This window comes from Equus przewalskii, chromosome 14, assembly GCF_037783145.1.
Source record: "Equus przewalskii isolate Varuska chromosome 14, EquPr2, whole genome shotgun sequence".
In the NCBI taxonomy this organism is placed as follows: domain Eukaryota; kingdom Metazoa; phylum Chordata; class Mammalia; order Perissodactyla; family Equidae; genus Equus; species Equus przewalskii.
Window position 1 is genome coordinate 18854019 of NC_091844.1, and position 15957 is coordinate 18869975.

General features: G+C 44.4%; 1 protein-coding gene across 2 annotated transcripts in view; it reads right to left on the reverse strand.

Annotated features, from left to right (window-relative positions):
- Positions 1 to 14500, reverse strand: part of KCMF1 (potassium channel modulatory factor 1) — a 67099-nt gene extending 52599 nt beyond the window's left edge. Inside the window, exon 1 of one of the 2 annotated variants that reach the window (XM_070573707.1) lies at positions 14051 to 14500. In XM_070573707.1, the coding sequence (XP_070429808.1) occupies positions 14051 to 14066 (16 nt within the window). In that variant the 5' untranslated portion in view covers positions 14067 to 14500. Of the gene's footprint in view, positions 1 to 11379; positions 12427 to 14050 lie in introns of those variants that run through there. The other variant, XM_070573708.1, reaches the window with a different exon arrangement.
- Between the last annotated feature and the right edge of the window lie 1457 nt (positions 14501 to 15957).

Here is a 15957-nt window from a genome sequence, read left to right on the forward strand (position 1 = left end):
CTTTTTGTTCTTCCAATCCCTATGCCTGATCAATCACCAAATATGTCTCCTGTTTGTGCCCACTACAGCAGTGACCTCACCTTGTCGTACCTTAGCCGACCCACTCCTCCCTGCAAATCCAGACTTCAGAGCACATCTTTCTAAAACACAAACATCGGATCCCTGGATTAAAATTTCCTAAAACCTTACTCCCCGCTGCCCTACCCTCTTGCCAAGGTTCATCTCCTGGCATGAGTCCCTCCCTTTCTGCTCCAGTAATACTAAATTTCTTATGGTCTCCCTTCAAAGGAAAACTCTTTCTGTTCACGTCTCTCTCCATGGGATACTCTCCCGACACCGCACACCTAGCAATTCAGCAACCACCAGCTCAAATGCATGACTTCTTTTGGGATACCCTCATGAATTTATCTATAAAACTGAGAAGCCTCCCATGTCTCTTCTTTCACTCTACGTTGTAAGGATAAATTTGTTATAGTTCTTACTACACTGTACTATAATCACCGGTCTCCTCTTAGAAGACTGGAACTCTCTTTGTTTTTGTCCCCAGTGCCTGACACAATGTTGTATTCAATACATTAAAGGACTGGATTAAAGCAGGGGTCAGCAAACCTTGGCCCCCGGGCCAAATCTGGATCACCCCGTTTTTATACAGCCTGCTAGCTATGAATAGTTTTTATACTTTTAAATGTTTAGAAAAGAAAATTTTAAAAAGAATACTATTCGGTGATGCCTGAAAGTTATATGGAATTCAAATTTCAATGTCCATAAAGATTGACTGCATCATAGCCATGCTCATCTCTTATGTTTAGTCTTATGGCTGCTTTCATACCGCAAGAGCAGAACGGAGCAATTGCAATTGAGACCAGATGACCTACAAAGCCATATTTGCTATCTAGCCCTGTCCAGAAAAAGTTTGCTGACCTCTGAATGAAATATAAATGAACGTGGGCTTTGATTTCTGACAGAACTTGGTTCAAATCCTAGCTTTACCACTTACTATCTGCATGACTTAGGACAAATAACCTAACCTCTCTGAGACTCAATTTCCTAACTTGTAAAACAAGATAACATATCTTGCTGGGTTGTTTTAAAATTTTACTAAGCCTTTTAATTGAGGTCCCTGCATAGGAATCAGTCTATAAAGTGCCCAGTACAAAGCATAGCTTGATGTTGAGAAGCCAGGCCTAGGTTTGAATTCCAGCTCTATCACAGACTGTGTGACGTTGGGCAATGTATTTAACTTCTCAGTGAATCAATTTCCTCATCTATAAAAACGGGATAATAATATATATCTCACAGGACTGTTGTGAGAATTAAAAGAGTTGATATATGTGAAATGCTGAGCACAGTGCCTGGCAGATAGTAAGTACTCAATAAATATTACTACTAATGTAGCAGATGCTTGGTTAATATTAGTCGTTGCCCCACCCCCCACCACCTCTTCATCTACTCTACCTTCCACCCCTATTCAAAGAAGCCTACATATAAAGAAGTCAATACTTGCAAGACGGGTGGTCAGCAAAGGGTCTTTGTGGCTTCCAAATCACCTCACAATCATAGTTCTCTTAGCTCTGATCCTCCCTTCTCTAGATGCTTTCTTCCTTAGAAATCTAGCCAATGCCCTTGCTTCCATGTAGGTGCTATAAAATTCTTATCTCTAGCCAAGATTTCTCCCTCCTGAGCCCCAGTGCAGTATTTCTCAACTCCTGATTTCTACTTAATGTCAAAACCTGAATATTATTCTTTCCCCATCTTTCCTCCATCTCTCCCCTCCTATGTTCTCTATTTACTGGAAGAACCTGCTATTCTTCCAGCAACCTGGCTGGTCGTCCTGAAATGATACTTTAGTCCTTGCTCTCTCGCAATGAGACTTTATCTCAAGTCATCTTTTTCCTTTTTATTCCTACTTCCATTGACTAATTCAGGTCCTCTTAACTTAGCTCATTCTACCAAAAAGCCTCTAACTGGTTTCCGTGCCACATGCACCAATTCATCCCCACACACTACACCACACTCATCTTCCTAAAACATAACCACTTTTCATCAAGCCCTTTCTCTACTTAAAACTTTTGGTGCACTACCCCTTCTTCCATCCCATAATCTGCATGGAGAAAGGGAAAGACTGACTTTAGCGTGTGGCAATCAAAACACTTCCCTATCTACCTTGCTGCAATCTTCCTTTCTAATCTTATCTCCCATGACAAAAATACCCTCACCTTACATTTATGCAGCACTTTATCTAACTGAGAAAACATTCTTCTCGCACTGGCATTTCATCTCCACAACAACCCTGGGAGAGGGGCTAGACAGGCATTAGCATCCTCCCTTTACAGAAGAGAAAACAGACTTCTAGCACTGAACAGGAGGTCAGAACAAACGGGTCCTTGTCCACCTCCTCCTCAGAATCTCAGGTAAGTCCATCAATCTCTCTAATACCTCACTCCTACCTTGTACATACAGGAATCTTCTGTTCCAGAAACCGGTCTCCTCAGTGTTGTCTGATCCACCTCTCTCCAACACACCTCATGTTTTCTTAGCTTTTTACCTCTTACCATTCTCTTACCTGGTAGACACCCCTATCCTCAACTCTTGTTATGGAAATACAGTAATTCTTCAAATCTTGAGTTTAAGTGCCACCTTTTCGGAAAGGCCTTTTCTGACACCCAAAAAACATTCTATTCCACTTGCCAACACTCCGGAACTTGCAGTAATCGATTTGACACTTCTTGCTCCAGTCATATTACAACTAGTTTATCTTCCATATTTAGGCCCCCCCCCACCCCCCAACAAGAGGAAAAATGATTAGAGTTTCCTATTTACCTCACAGTATCTATTATACTACCTTGTACAAAGGACCCGAAAGTTCTGGATTAGACACCCTAGGCCAGAGTTTTTCAAATAGCAAGCTACAACCCATGAGTAGAATGTGAAATCAATCTAGAAGGTCACAACTAGTATTCCTGTTTTTAATGAAACAGAATAGAAAATAGGATACACCTCTCATGGTAAAGAGGAGTACTCTTTTGCGAAACTCTTATTTCTCTACCTATGTATGTAACCAGTGGATCATCATATCAGATACATTTCTTACTATGTGTTATATTTTTTTGAAGTGTGAAAGCTGCTAATGTAGATGACCCAATTTCTAGGCTTAAGGGTTTTACATTCAAACCAAGGAGATACGTGTTCTCCACCAAACCCCACAGCCTTCAAGAAACATCAGCTAAATAGAACACATAGCTCCACAGGGGCTGAGGAAAACAAAGTTAAAGTGATGAGCACAGGGGAAAGTTTGTAAAGAAATGTGTCTTACAGATGTTGGAATGTGCTACAACCCTAGGTATTTAGTTTCCAGCCTCTGCCACTTGTTTAGCCAAAAAGACCCCTCTATAGAAAGAAGAAGGGCTTCTAACACCTATTTCCCAAAGCACTCACAGTTAAGCAGTCCTCACTGCAGCCTGCAATACAAGGGATAAGGGGCCCCCAGCTAGGCCAACTGCATTCCCTACTGCTCTCCCCCTCAATCCCTGACCTCAAGCCACAGTGGCCTTGCTGCTGTTCCTGGAACATTCCAAGTTTCAGGGCCTCTGCACTTGCTGTAACCTAAAGGCATATCCTTCCTCCTTTAAATACCCTTCACTTAATTCAGGTTTTTTCTTTTAATGTCCCATCTTCAGAAAGGCCCTCCCTGACCACTGTATCTAAAGTAGGCCCCCACTCTCTAGTCCCTCAACCTGTTGTATGGCTTTTCATAACTGTCACCTCCTAACAGCATTACATATTTATTCTTTTATGGTCTATCCCAGGGATCCACGAACTTTTCCTGTAAAGAGGCAGAGACTGTAAATATTTTCAACTTTCTCTGTCACAACTACTCAACTCTGCCACTGCAGCACAAAAACAGCTTGGACATTACGTAAATGAGCAGATGTGGCTGTGCTCCAATAAAACTTTATTTACAAAAACAGGTAGCAGGCCAAGTTTGGCCCACAGGCAATATACCCCTGGTATATTCCTTCTAATAGAATGTGTATATTCCTAGGGACAGGAATCTTCTCTGTTTTGTTCACCATGGTATCCCTGTGGGCAGAACAGTGCCTGGCCCCAAATACACATTTAATAAATGTGTGCTGAGTAAATAAAAATAAATAATACTAGTCTGGAGAGGGGAGCTACACTCCTCTCCCACCTCCTTAGGTAAGAATAACATGGTGTTCAAGCAGAATGAGCCCAAGGTCAGCAGCTCCATTTCCACTTGGTTAGTATCAAACCATGAAAAGTGGTCCCTCAACCGTTATGTGCCCAGGTCACCAGCAAAAACCATCTCGCACGTAAATGCCTTTGGTCTTAACTGGGTCCAGGTAGGCGGTTGAGCTTATTCAAACACAGACTGCTGGGTTCCACCCTCAGAAGTTCTGATTCAGTAAGTCTAGGGCAGGGTCCAAGAATCTGCATTTCTAGTAAGTTCCTGGGTGATGCTGATACTGCTGGTTCTGAACCACACTTTGAGAACCACTGGATGAGAGCACTCAAAAGCTATAGTACTAGCTTTTTCATATTGTTATTTAAAAAAAAATTCCAGATGTTTCAGTGATCTGGCAGGAGGGGGCCTGAAAAAGAACAGAACCATCAAGCTGACTGCTCAGTGAAATTTGCTTCAGTAACATAAAGGCAGAAAAACACGAGGTCTTTAATTTTTAACAGACTATCTTCCAAACACTCTATTTTTACTTGCAAATCTAGTTTTAACTGGCTAAAACGATAAGCCAAACAGGTAAAAGAGAGAAATCACCAGTGGGTGGCTAACCTTGATAGGGGGCTAAGTATTAGCTCTACAATCGGTTTCCTTAAACTATTTTACAGAGGACTCATAACCACCTGCTTTTCTATTGTTAGATGCTAAGAGCCATTTTAAGATGGATACAAAGGTCCAACCTCATTACAATGAAATACACCTACAATAAATTACCAAGCCTAGAGGTCACTTTCTTCAAATAATGAAAGGTCTATCATGACCAGAGACAACCAACAACGATCCTCTGAATTCACCAGCATAGAACTTGCAATGGACTGGCAACAATTTTTACAAGTTCTACATTTGTCAACGCAGGAGACTTAAAAATAAGTCCCCAAACCCACACCCTGAAACCATTATTTACTCCTCTAACCTGAACAGCCCACAAAGGAATTAGAATTTATATACATTTGTAGCTGTTTATAAAGTCGGTTTCTATTGCAACGGTTATATGTAGCTAAAGTAGGTTAAAAAATAATTTTAAGATGAGAGAGTAAGGTAAAATCTAGGTTCTTAGGAGAGAAATTGAAGAAGCAGAAATCCAGAATGTTAATAACGGACCACTAAGTAGATGGCAATACTGTATCAAAATATACCTACAAAAAGAGACAGCATCTGCTCAAAAGATGAATTAACAGACTTCCAATGTACAAATCTAAAGATGTTTCTCAGCTAAGATCAAGCATTTTTTTTCTCCCCAAATATACATAGTTGTATATTTTAGGTGTGGGTCCTTCTAGTTGTGGCATGTGGGAAGCCACCTCAGCATGGCCTGATGAGTGGTGCCATGTCCATGCCCAGGACCTGAACCAGCAAAACCCTGAACCCCTAAAGTGGAGCCCGCGAACTTAACCACTCAGTCACGGGGCCAGCCCCTAAGATCAAGCATTTTTGATGAAAATTTAGCATCTGGGCCAGCCTGGTGGCACAGTGGTTAAGTTCTCCCATTCCGATTCGGCGGCCGGGGGTTCGCTGGTTTGGATCCTGGGCATGGACCTATGCACAAGCTATGCTGTGGCAGGCGTCCCACAAATAAAGTAGAGGAAGATGGGCACAGATGTTAGCTCAGGGCCAGCCTTCCTCAGCAAAAAGAGGAGGATAGGCAGCAGTTGTTAGCTCAGGGCTAATCTTCGTAAAAAAAAAAGAAAAAGAAAAAATAGCATCTGATTGAAAATGTGCTAAGTGTAAAATATACACTAGATTTTTACAACTTTGTAAGAAAAAAGTAAAAATATCTCATTAACAATTTTTATGTTGATTACATATTGAAATGTTATTTGTGATATATTGGGTTAAAGTACTAAATTATTAAAATTAATTTCACCTCCTTAATTTTGTTACTGTGGCTACCAGAGAATTTAAAAATTATATGTGGCTTGCATTAGATTTCTATTGGACAATGATGTTCTACCCCAATTCTGCAAGTAGATTTGCTATCTCCTCTTCCTTTCAGTGATTTCTATGAAGCTTGTAGAAAATGATATGGAGCAATGAATGAACATGAAGATATGCAGTATGTCTGACATGGAGTGAAGAGCCTTGATCCTAATATAGGAACGCGACAGGTCAGGTGCTCATCCACTGTCACTTGAGGTTCTAATCACCATTTTTCCTAGAGAAAGAAAGATTAGTCCCATCTTTGCAATCACTATGTATATCCCTATCTATAGCTATACAAGCACACTGCACAGTTTACATTCATTTCAAATTGCAATTAACCATATCAGAATCCCTAGCAGTGTTAATAAGGCTGAACACAAGATCTCTCATTATAAAAACTGCCTGGTTCCCAGCACCCAACCACCCCTAGCTCCCAGCACGTATTTCATTCTTACAGAAAAGAGACACATCTGTAACAACTCCTTTATATAATCCCTGCCCATTTTACTTCAATGTCCTTAACTCCTAATTTAGCAAGCTTCTCATTTGCTTGCACTGCCAGACCTCTACAACCAAAGAGGACACCAAAGGAGAATACTGGTTGAGGAAGAATAACAGAAGGAAGCAGGGTCTAGTTACTCACCCCAAGAGTTACTAGATAACTATTAGGACTTCATAAAAAACTATGCTGAATACAAAAATTAAGTGTTTAATCCTTTGAGCTCTTTTCTCTCTAAGCATCAAAAAGATACCTACAAACCTATGAGGAGTAACCTCCTTAAACATACTTTAACATATGCAGATGTGTGTTCAGACTTTCATAGTCTAAGGACAATATTGTTAAGGAAAGTACTGCACTGCTGGGCAGAATTAGAAGTAATTGTGAAACTCAAATGAAAATAAGCTTAAAAAAGAGCAGGGTGCAAATATTGCCAAAACATTAAAATAATTACATGACTTAATTACCCTGTCATAAAAAATAAACTTCAAGGACTAATTCCAGCACACTGGAAAAGAGCCACAGCCTATGCAACAGGAAAGCATTTAGTTCCCAAACATGTGCTTCAAAAACCCACTGATTATTATCATCCTGCAGCAAGGGTCAACAACTTGTGGCAAGCTCAGGAGACGACTGTGAGTGGTACTTGAGTAGGTAGTCCATAAATTTTCACTGAATGAATGATTGAATGAACCAGAAAACTCACACACACAGTGCAATTTATATGCAGAACCCATGGCCACTTAATCTGAAACCAGAGCCAGAAGTAGACAAAACAGCACCCCGAGTCCAGTCCCAGGCCACGCCCCGAGAAGTCAACTCCCCTGTTATTTTCAGTCTGTAGGTTATTCAGCCCCTCTTACTTTTAAGTTCCAAGTCCTCTTTCCCACAATCTCCCTCCCTCTTAACCAGCTCCCCAGATAAAAACAGAGGAGAGCATTTTCCAGGCTCACCATTTTTCAGACAAGTACTGACATCTCCAACAATCAAATGTTCACTGGGCCTCCCAAAGGCCAGACACTATGCTAGTTGGTAGGGTACAAAGGTAAGTGTAACACTATACCTACCCCTCCGGTAGCTTGTGGGGGGAGGCTGACAAGTAAACAATGACAACATAAAAAATGCCTGGAGAACAAGGCAGGAATGCCTCTGAGGGACCCTTACCTTTGCTGGGTGGGAGAAGAGGGCGAAAGTTTTAAAGGAACAATAAAAGGAAAGAAAAGTCAAAACCAAAAAATAAATTACAGTCGAATACACTTGTGACTGTTCTAACAGCCAACTCATCAAGTTGGCACTCTAAAGTGACTCTCCTAATGAAAATCCTCTTACTACAGAAAAAGTAGAAGTTCGTGACACTGGCACTGAGTACTAGCAAGAGGGAAAAAACCCCACACAATTTAGCAGGAGATAATGCACAAACCTAATTAGTCATGATGTCAAGAGGCTTCACCCACTTATTGTCTGTCCCTCCTAACTGAAGGTGACTTGACTAACCCCCTCTTGTGATTTCAGGTGGTTTTTCTAGCAGCACTGATAGGTTTGCAGGAATCCATTCATAGTTTCTCCTTGATACCCCTTGTGGCCATTGGCAAAGTCTGCTGGACTGCTGGTTGGCACTGTGGCCATGGAAGAGATAAAGTGACCATGTACACGAACTGGATGGACTCCCACTCTGCTTTGTTATTATTCAGAAAGACAACAACTAAAAATACGATTGACAAACACTGTGGGTGAGCGGAGAGAGAGGTAGTAGGGATGGCACCCTGGAAGCTGCCTAACAAGGCAATTCATCTCTTGCTAGTTTCACAGGACACTGAATTTTCACCTCCTGGTACCAAGCTCTTAGGACATTTCATCAGGCAAGAGAGCTGGTGTTCTGCTTCTGACTCCCTCTGGCTACAGATCATTTCCAAGCTTCATGCCCACCCTGCCTAACTTTCTTCTGCCAACATTCTCCTGGCCTCTGGTCCTTCCCATACCAAGAACACCCTCTCTTTTCTTGACCACTCAACTTCCTTCCTATGAAATCTAGGTAATATGTTCCCTTGGGAAACTGTCTACCTCATCCCATATCTCCAACATGAATCAGGACATGGGTAACATGTAAAACTTACCATATTTAAAAAATGCTCTCATCTGTATACTTCTTAAGGGCTCTTTTCTCAATTTTAAAGAGTAACTTCAGAGACCAAGAAAACTATACTTTATCATTTTAAGGAAATAAAAACATCATGGCTCCTAACACAACACTAAAATTAATACAAAATTAATCTTTTACTAACAAAGATTTTAATTATGCACAGCATGCTACTTTTAACTTTTATGAATATGAAGTGAAGGAAATGTTCCGAGTCCATATTCATGAAAGTAGTCCCACAGAAATATTTACAATGTAATAAAAAACACACTATTTCTAGGATAATCCAATAATACCTTAACCTTCACTAAAAACAACTTTTGGAACCTCCATTGTAACAAAGCAAAACAAAACAAAACAAAACCTCAGCAAATGTATGTGGTAGATGTTATAAAGCTGATGTTTTGAAAATTGTTATGACTCATAAGTGCATGGATTTCTTTTTAAAAATGTTTCAAGCCTAATATGAAAGGATTTGCTTGGGCATTTCTCATCAGAAGTCTCATAAGTTTCTACTGTGAAAAAGTTCTCAATCTTTAAATAAGATTGTTGCTAATATATCTTAAAATTCTAAGACTAAAAGGATTTTTTTCCAAATTGAATTTCCAATTCAAAATGAGAGGAAAGTTATATTTTATTACATTTTAACTTAAACGTGAATGTCAAAATACGGGAAAAATAGGCTTCAAAATCAGCTTTGTATGAAACCATGAAATCAAAGACCCTAGAAATTAAAATATTTACATTCTTATCTATCCTTAATTGAAAGTCAAGGTAAATGTAATTCACGATTTATTGAAATTTAAAAAGTCTTGAGTAAGAATGTCATAATCTTTTAATATATCATAGTTAAAGTAAAATAAACCGTCTGACATGATGGTAAAGATCTTTTCATTGGGAGTCAATTTACTTTGCTACAGGAGGGCAAAAGTCACCACATTAAAATCACACGCTAATTACCAATCCTGGCTTTGCAGTCCCCAAATCCTGAAAACGAAATTATTGTAGTTCACGCAGGGATTATCTGCATGTGTTTTTAGCGTCAGAGAGCATTGTTAGAGAAGAGAAAATTTACATCTACTAACAAAAGTGGTACCATTTCAAAAAATGGTACAACTTTCAAAAACTGGATTAATGGTCTACTTACTTTTGTACTTTTCATTTTGAAAATAAACAGTATCAGATGCTTCTGAGAATAACATGACAATATGATCTACTGTCCATTTATACACTATCATTTTTACATATAAAAGTCTTCTAAAATATAAATTAGGTAAACATAAAGTAAACATAAGGACTCTTTGAAATTTCAAACAATTTTATCCAAAATCAAGAGTAGCCCACAAAAAAGTTAAGAAGGCACTCCAGAAAAAAAGTGTTAGAAATCACAAAAGATTCCCTCTCTGAAGCTCGGCAAAATTAGGAAGAAAAGAGTTGGTAATTATTTTGTCATCAATTTGTTTATCCCTTCCTTATGGCACGTCTCACATGGTGCTATAGAAGCTACAAGCATCTATGGACACATGCATCTTCCCCCCTAGATTTAAGATGAGGAGCTGTGTCTCATTCATTCATCCCCACATTCCTTGGTTCATAACAGTGTCTTATACATAGTAGCAAATGAAAAAAAAAGGTTGAATGATTTAAGGCAATAAATGTATTCCTAACTCCGGGTAATCAATTAGGCTCCAACTTAAGTAAGAACATTCATAATTTCATTTTAGCTAATAAGCACTGAGTAATTTGATATTTTTTTTTAATTTGCAAAGCTATTAAATGGATTTTAAGCTCTGAATAACATACTCATATTTTAAATGTATTTAAAAGAAATTACATAGTGAAACATCACAAACATTTCCTCTTACAAAGTAGAAAATGACTGGTTTCGCTGTGTGCAACACAGTACTAGACGGTGTTGGTATGGTGAACTTAGAGTGGCTGGGCACTAAAGTAAAATGTTTGTTAACATGGCAAGAACACTACAAAGTGAATTAAAAGAAGCCCCAGAATTCTGGCTGGAAATTCATAATGGGCAAGCAGGAAAGTACAGTCACTCAAGTCAGAGTCTGGGAAGGTGGCAGCCTGTCTCCCATCCTTGAGAAACAGTTACTTCTATCCCAATCCACGTGGTGCAGCTGTGTAAACTGAGGTACGGAACTGGTTTAGTCCATGGACTTACTCCTCATTACCCAAAGGAAATGATGGAATGAATACCAAGCAGACTGGGCCCCTTCGGGACTCCCAACAATTCCAGTTTCATCAGCTCTCTAAAGCTCTACTTTAGAGCAGAAGTGGCCAAATTATAACCCACGGGCCGAATTCGGCCACCTTCTGTGTTTGTACAGCCTGCAAGCTAAGAATGGTTTTTACATTTTTAAATAGTAAAATGAAGAGTCATATTTCATGACACATGAAAATTATATGAAATTCAAATGTCCGCATCCATAAATAAAGTTTTAATTGGAACACTGCCCTTCTCATTCATTTACAGGTTGTCTATAGCTGCTTTTGCACTACAATGGCAGAGATGACAGAGACCTTGCGGCTCACCAAGCCTACAATATTTACCAGCTGGACTTTTTCAGAAAAAGGATGCTGATCCTCTGGGCTACAGTATTTCTCCATGCTCCTGGTTGCATGTCCTCTCTCAGAGGTAGTCCACTGCTTCACAAGGCAGAGACTCTAAGCTTGACACATGTCCATCTTGGAGCTGTATTGTCCAAAGTTACATCATTACATATAATATAGGGCAACTCATTAAAGTGGGCACAAAGACAAAGTAACAAATTACACCCATACAGAAGGCACTGAAAAGGAAGCACAATTCAAGTACAAAATTACAGGCAGCACAGTTCATATCTTTTAACCAGACTACTACATCCAATTCCGGGTCACACTACGGAAAGGAAACAAGAACCAGAGAGAAGCTGGAGATGGATAGATGATTAACAGAACTCAAAATCAAGTCACTAAAGAAATGCCAAAAGAAATGGGATTAGTTGGCCCAAAGAAGAGAATGGTGAGAAAAGAATCATAACAGTGAGGATGTCAAATTCTACATTTGTTGATAGGTTAAATTCCTACCGACAAAATAATGGCAGCCTGAACTAATATTCCATAAAACGTACATCTAATGAAATAAATGTGATTGTGGAGACTTCCATTCCTGTCTTGGACCACGAACTAGACCCTCAAAAGATAATCACTTGTCAAATAAGGTACTATAAACCTTCAACTGGGGGATTACAGGAATGTTCCTTTTTCAGAAACATCTGGCATTATGTAAGTTACCAGAAAAGGTGTGCTATTACTGTGCTGAGGTTCAGTAATATTCAAGTAACGAAAAGGTAATGGAAATTTCACAACCACATGCCTTTCTACAGGACCAAATAGGGCAAAATGGGCTTAAATTACAGAATTTGTGTTACATTCAAGAATGTTGGCACTGTGGGATTTTAATTACTGTAAAAGATTACTGAGGTTAAAGGAATCTTCCCAGGACACCATTCAATTAGAATACTCAGTCAGAAACTATCTGGATGTTTTCTTGAAGCATGGAGAATGGGTCTCAAACACACTTCTTCCATTGCTATGATTCTGTAATTTTAACTCTCCCAGTTCTTAGATGAGTAAGAGTGCCTGCAGCCATTGCTCACTTTCGTTTTGTCTTCAAGGTGGTCAATGTGCACACAACTACAATCTAAGATAAACTTTAATATCCCAAATTAAAATTTGATTGTAACTTTAATTACAACTTTTTAAATTACAGAGATAAAAAAATGGGAAAACAGGCATAGCTTCCATTTTTTATGAGCCTAAGTACCTTATTATTTCAAAATGTCCAACACTTGTACACAGTAAGAGAACAAAATAAAGTATATTTCCTATTAGGTTTGTGAATCCTTGAACACAAAATGTTCTCTGAGTCAATCTCAACATTGCAATTATTAATGCTAATTCTGAAACTTGCTCTAAATATGCTTTTAATCAATCTGAGTTTTTCAACCTCGAAACTCTAAGATCTGTATTTCCCTAAGAATACCCTTCCAACGGTGTGAAGCACACACTAATCTGACTCACTAAACTTTCTTCACTCCTGCATCACCCATACAGGGCTTTAAAATTACGAGTGCACAATACTTTCAAGCCACTTCTACAATCTTGCCTTAACCTTACCAGGTTAAACTTTTTGCCAAGTCTCTTAATACTTTTTATTTAAGGACGTGTGGTAGTGAAACAAAGAAGACACAACCCACCTCCCCCTTTTCTAAACCATATGGCAGTAAATTGAAGTTAACTTATGTTTCTACCAGCTCAATGCCTATACATAGGCCCTAAACATTTTTCCCTTTGTGCCCCGGGATTGGGCTAGAGCTGTCTGCTTATTTGCAACTGTACCCCAATCATGTTTCTAAATCGCAAAACAATGTCCCAAACGCCCCCTGATCATTAACAGACCTCGCCGCGGTCATTTACCAATACCCGGTTTAGGGAGGTAGTGCACGCAGGTCGAGGGGCCCGCGGCCGGCCGGTCGGCAGCGAGTCCCGCTCCCACCGGGTGACCGAGCAGGGAGTTTGCTCGCCGCGGCCGGGCCGGATCCGCCCCGGGAACTTGGTTACCCGAGCCCAGGGCCGCGCCGAGGCCTAGCCGCGAGGCCAGGGCGGGCTCCGGGCGGCGGGGGCTTCCCGTTCCCCCGCCGCAGAGCATTCCCGCCCGCCCCGCGGTCGCCCGCAGGCAGGGGCACCAGCCGTCGTCTCCCGGCGACCGGACGCGCCCGCCGGGTCCCGGGCCGGCTCCTCTGTCTCCTGCCGCCGCCAGTGGCCCCGCTCGGCGGCCGCGCCGGGCCCTTCCGGGGCGGTAGGAGCGCTAGGCCGCGCCGGGGCCCGCGGCTTCGGGGCCGGCCGGGCGGGCCACGGCGTCCAGTATCAGTCCCGAGGGCCGAGCTCCCGCCGGTAACGGGCCCCGCCGCCTCCCCTCCCCCTCCCCATGACAGTGCAAACCCTCCGGCCGGCCCGGCCGCCCCGCCTCCGGCACCAGGCCCAGCTCAGGGCCGCGGCCGTGGCGGCGGCGGCGCCGCGGCTCTCCGCCCTCGCTCGCTCGCTCTCGGGCCCGGCGCCTCGGGCCGGGCTTGGGCTTGGCGAAGTCGCCGCCGCTTCCCGGCCGCCCTCCGCGGCGCCTGGCCCGGGCGGGGTAGGCCGAGGCCCGGGCGGAGGGGGTGGGGGCGGGGGCTCCTCTCACCTTCATGTCGGGACATCCTAGTTCAGACGGTGGCGGCGCGGCCCCTCCCGGGCTCCGGCTGCAGTGTCCCCCGCGGGGTCCCGGCGCTGCCCGCGCCGGCCGGCCGACTCCCACTCGACTCCCGGGCTCGGCCGCGGGGGCGGGGTGGGCAGGGGAGCGCTCCCGCGGCGGCGGCGGCGGCGGCGGCGGGGAGGCGGCGCGGGGCGGGAATGGGGCCGGGCCTGGCCGGGGCTGAGCTCCTCCAGGAGGCGGGTCCGACGCCGCCGCTCCGCCGGCGCCCGCCGTGACTCGGTCACTCTCGGGCCCGCCGGCTCCCGGCTGCGGCGCCGCGCTCCGCAAATCCCGCTCCTCCCCTCCCCCGGCCCACCCCCCGCCCCTCTCCCCCAGCTCCCGGCCGCCGCCTCCTCCTCCTCCTCTTCCTCCTCCTCCGCCTCCTTCCGCCGCCCGCACGCCGGCCCCGCCTCTCGCCGCCCGCGCCAGGCCCAGCCGCCCGGAGGCCCCGCGGCCGGCGGGCGCGGCGGGGGCGGCGCGGCAGCGGCGGCTGCTTGGGGCGCGGCGCCTGCCCGCGCTCGCCTGCAGGCCGCGGTCGGGGTCCGAGCTCGGGCTCGGCCTGGCCGTCGCCGCGCCGCGCGTAGGGAGGAAGAGGAAATGCCCGGCCGCCCGCGCCCGCTGCGCTCCCGGCCGGCCGGCCCGCGTGGCCGACCCCCGCCCCGTCTGCGGCCCGCCGGCGCCCGCGCTGTAGGCGTCCCCGCCGCTGGGCTGGGCTGGGCTGGGCTGGGCTGACCGCGGGCGCCGGGGGCCGCTCGGGGGGCTCCCGCCCTCGCGCGCATGGCCGCCGGCCGACGCGGGGCAGCGAGCGGCCGCCCCGACCCCGAAGAGAGGCCGCAGAGCGCCCGGGACTTGTGTTTGTGTTTCTTTTTGAAGCCGGCAGCCCCGAAGGGACGGGCGGCTGGCCTCCGGTGGTCGCCGGGTGTGGCCCGGCCGGGTGGCGGGCGGTCGGGAGAGGGCGTCGGCGCGGGAGGGCAGCCGGGAGGCTGCGGCGCTCGGCCCCCGGGCCCCCGGCCGGCTCCCCGGGCCCCCTCTCCTGAAGCTCCGCTCCGCCGGCTCGGTGTCCGGCGGGACCCGCGCGGAGTTTGTCCCAGCGCCTTGGCTCCCCGGATTGCACTGCTCTCAAGACTGTTGGGTGGGGGGGTGGCATGTATGTGTGTGTGCCTTTTCTTCGTGCTCGTGAACTTCTTTTCCGTTTTCACCTATCTTTTACATTTTTACCCTCTTCCTCGTTAACTTTGTTTTCAGGCATTATTAATTCAACAGATATTTATTTGTTGAACAGCCCCTTACCAGGGTCAGTGGGTAGCGTGGTTTGGTGGAAATAGATCGCGCTTTGGACTCAAGACAGATCTGCCATGGGATTATGGTTCTGATATCCTCTGTGTGACCTTGGACAAGTTATTTAACCTTGCTGAGCCTCTGTTTCTTTGTCTTGGTTGTCATTTTTCTATATTTGAAGTTGATTTTTTTTTTTTTTTTTTTTTTTTTGCGTAAAATAGAATGGTGTCCCTAAGCCGAGTCTAGTGAAATTGGATTCCAAGGTGCTGCTTGCTTTGGGGTTACTCTTGATCCTGTCCGCCATTACCAGCTGTGTGACCTGGGGTAATTGACAGCCTCCCTGTGCCTTGACTACTCCATCTTCAAAATGAGCGTGATTACAGATGATAATAACATTGTTAATAATGACAATACTAACAGGCAGATAGGTGTTTAGAGGCTTAAGGGCAAAAACGTATATGAAATATCTAGCACAGGAAACGGTGAAAACAGTTTGTTACCATATTTCAAGAAATAATGATTTTAAGACACTTCCTGACTTCAAAGATATTCAAAAACTCATCTTAAAGTCGAGGAAA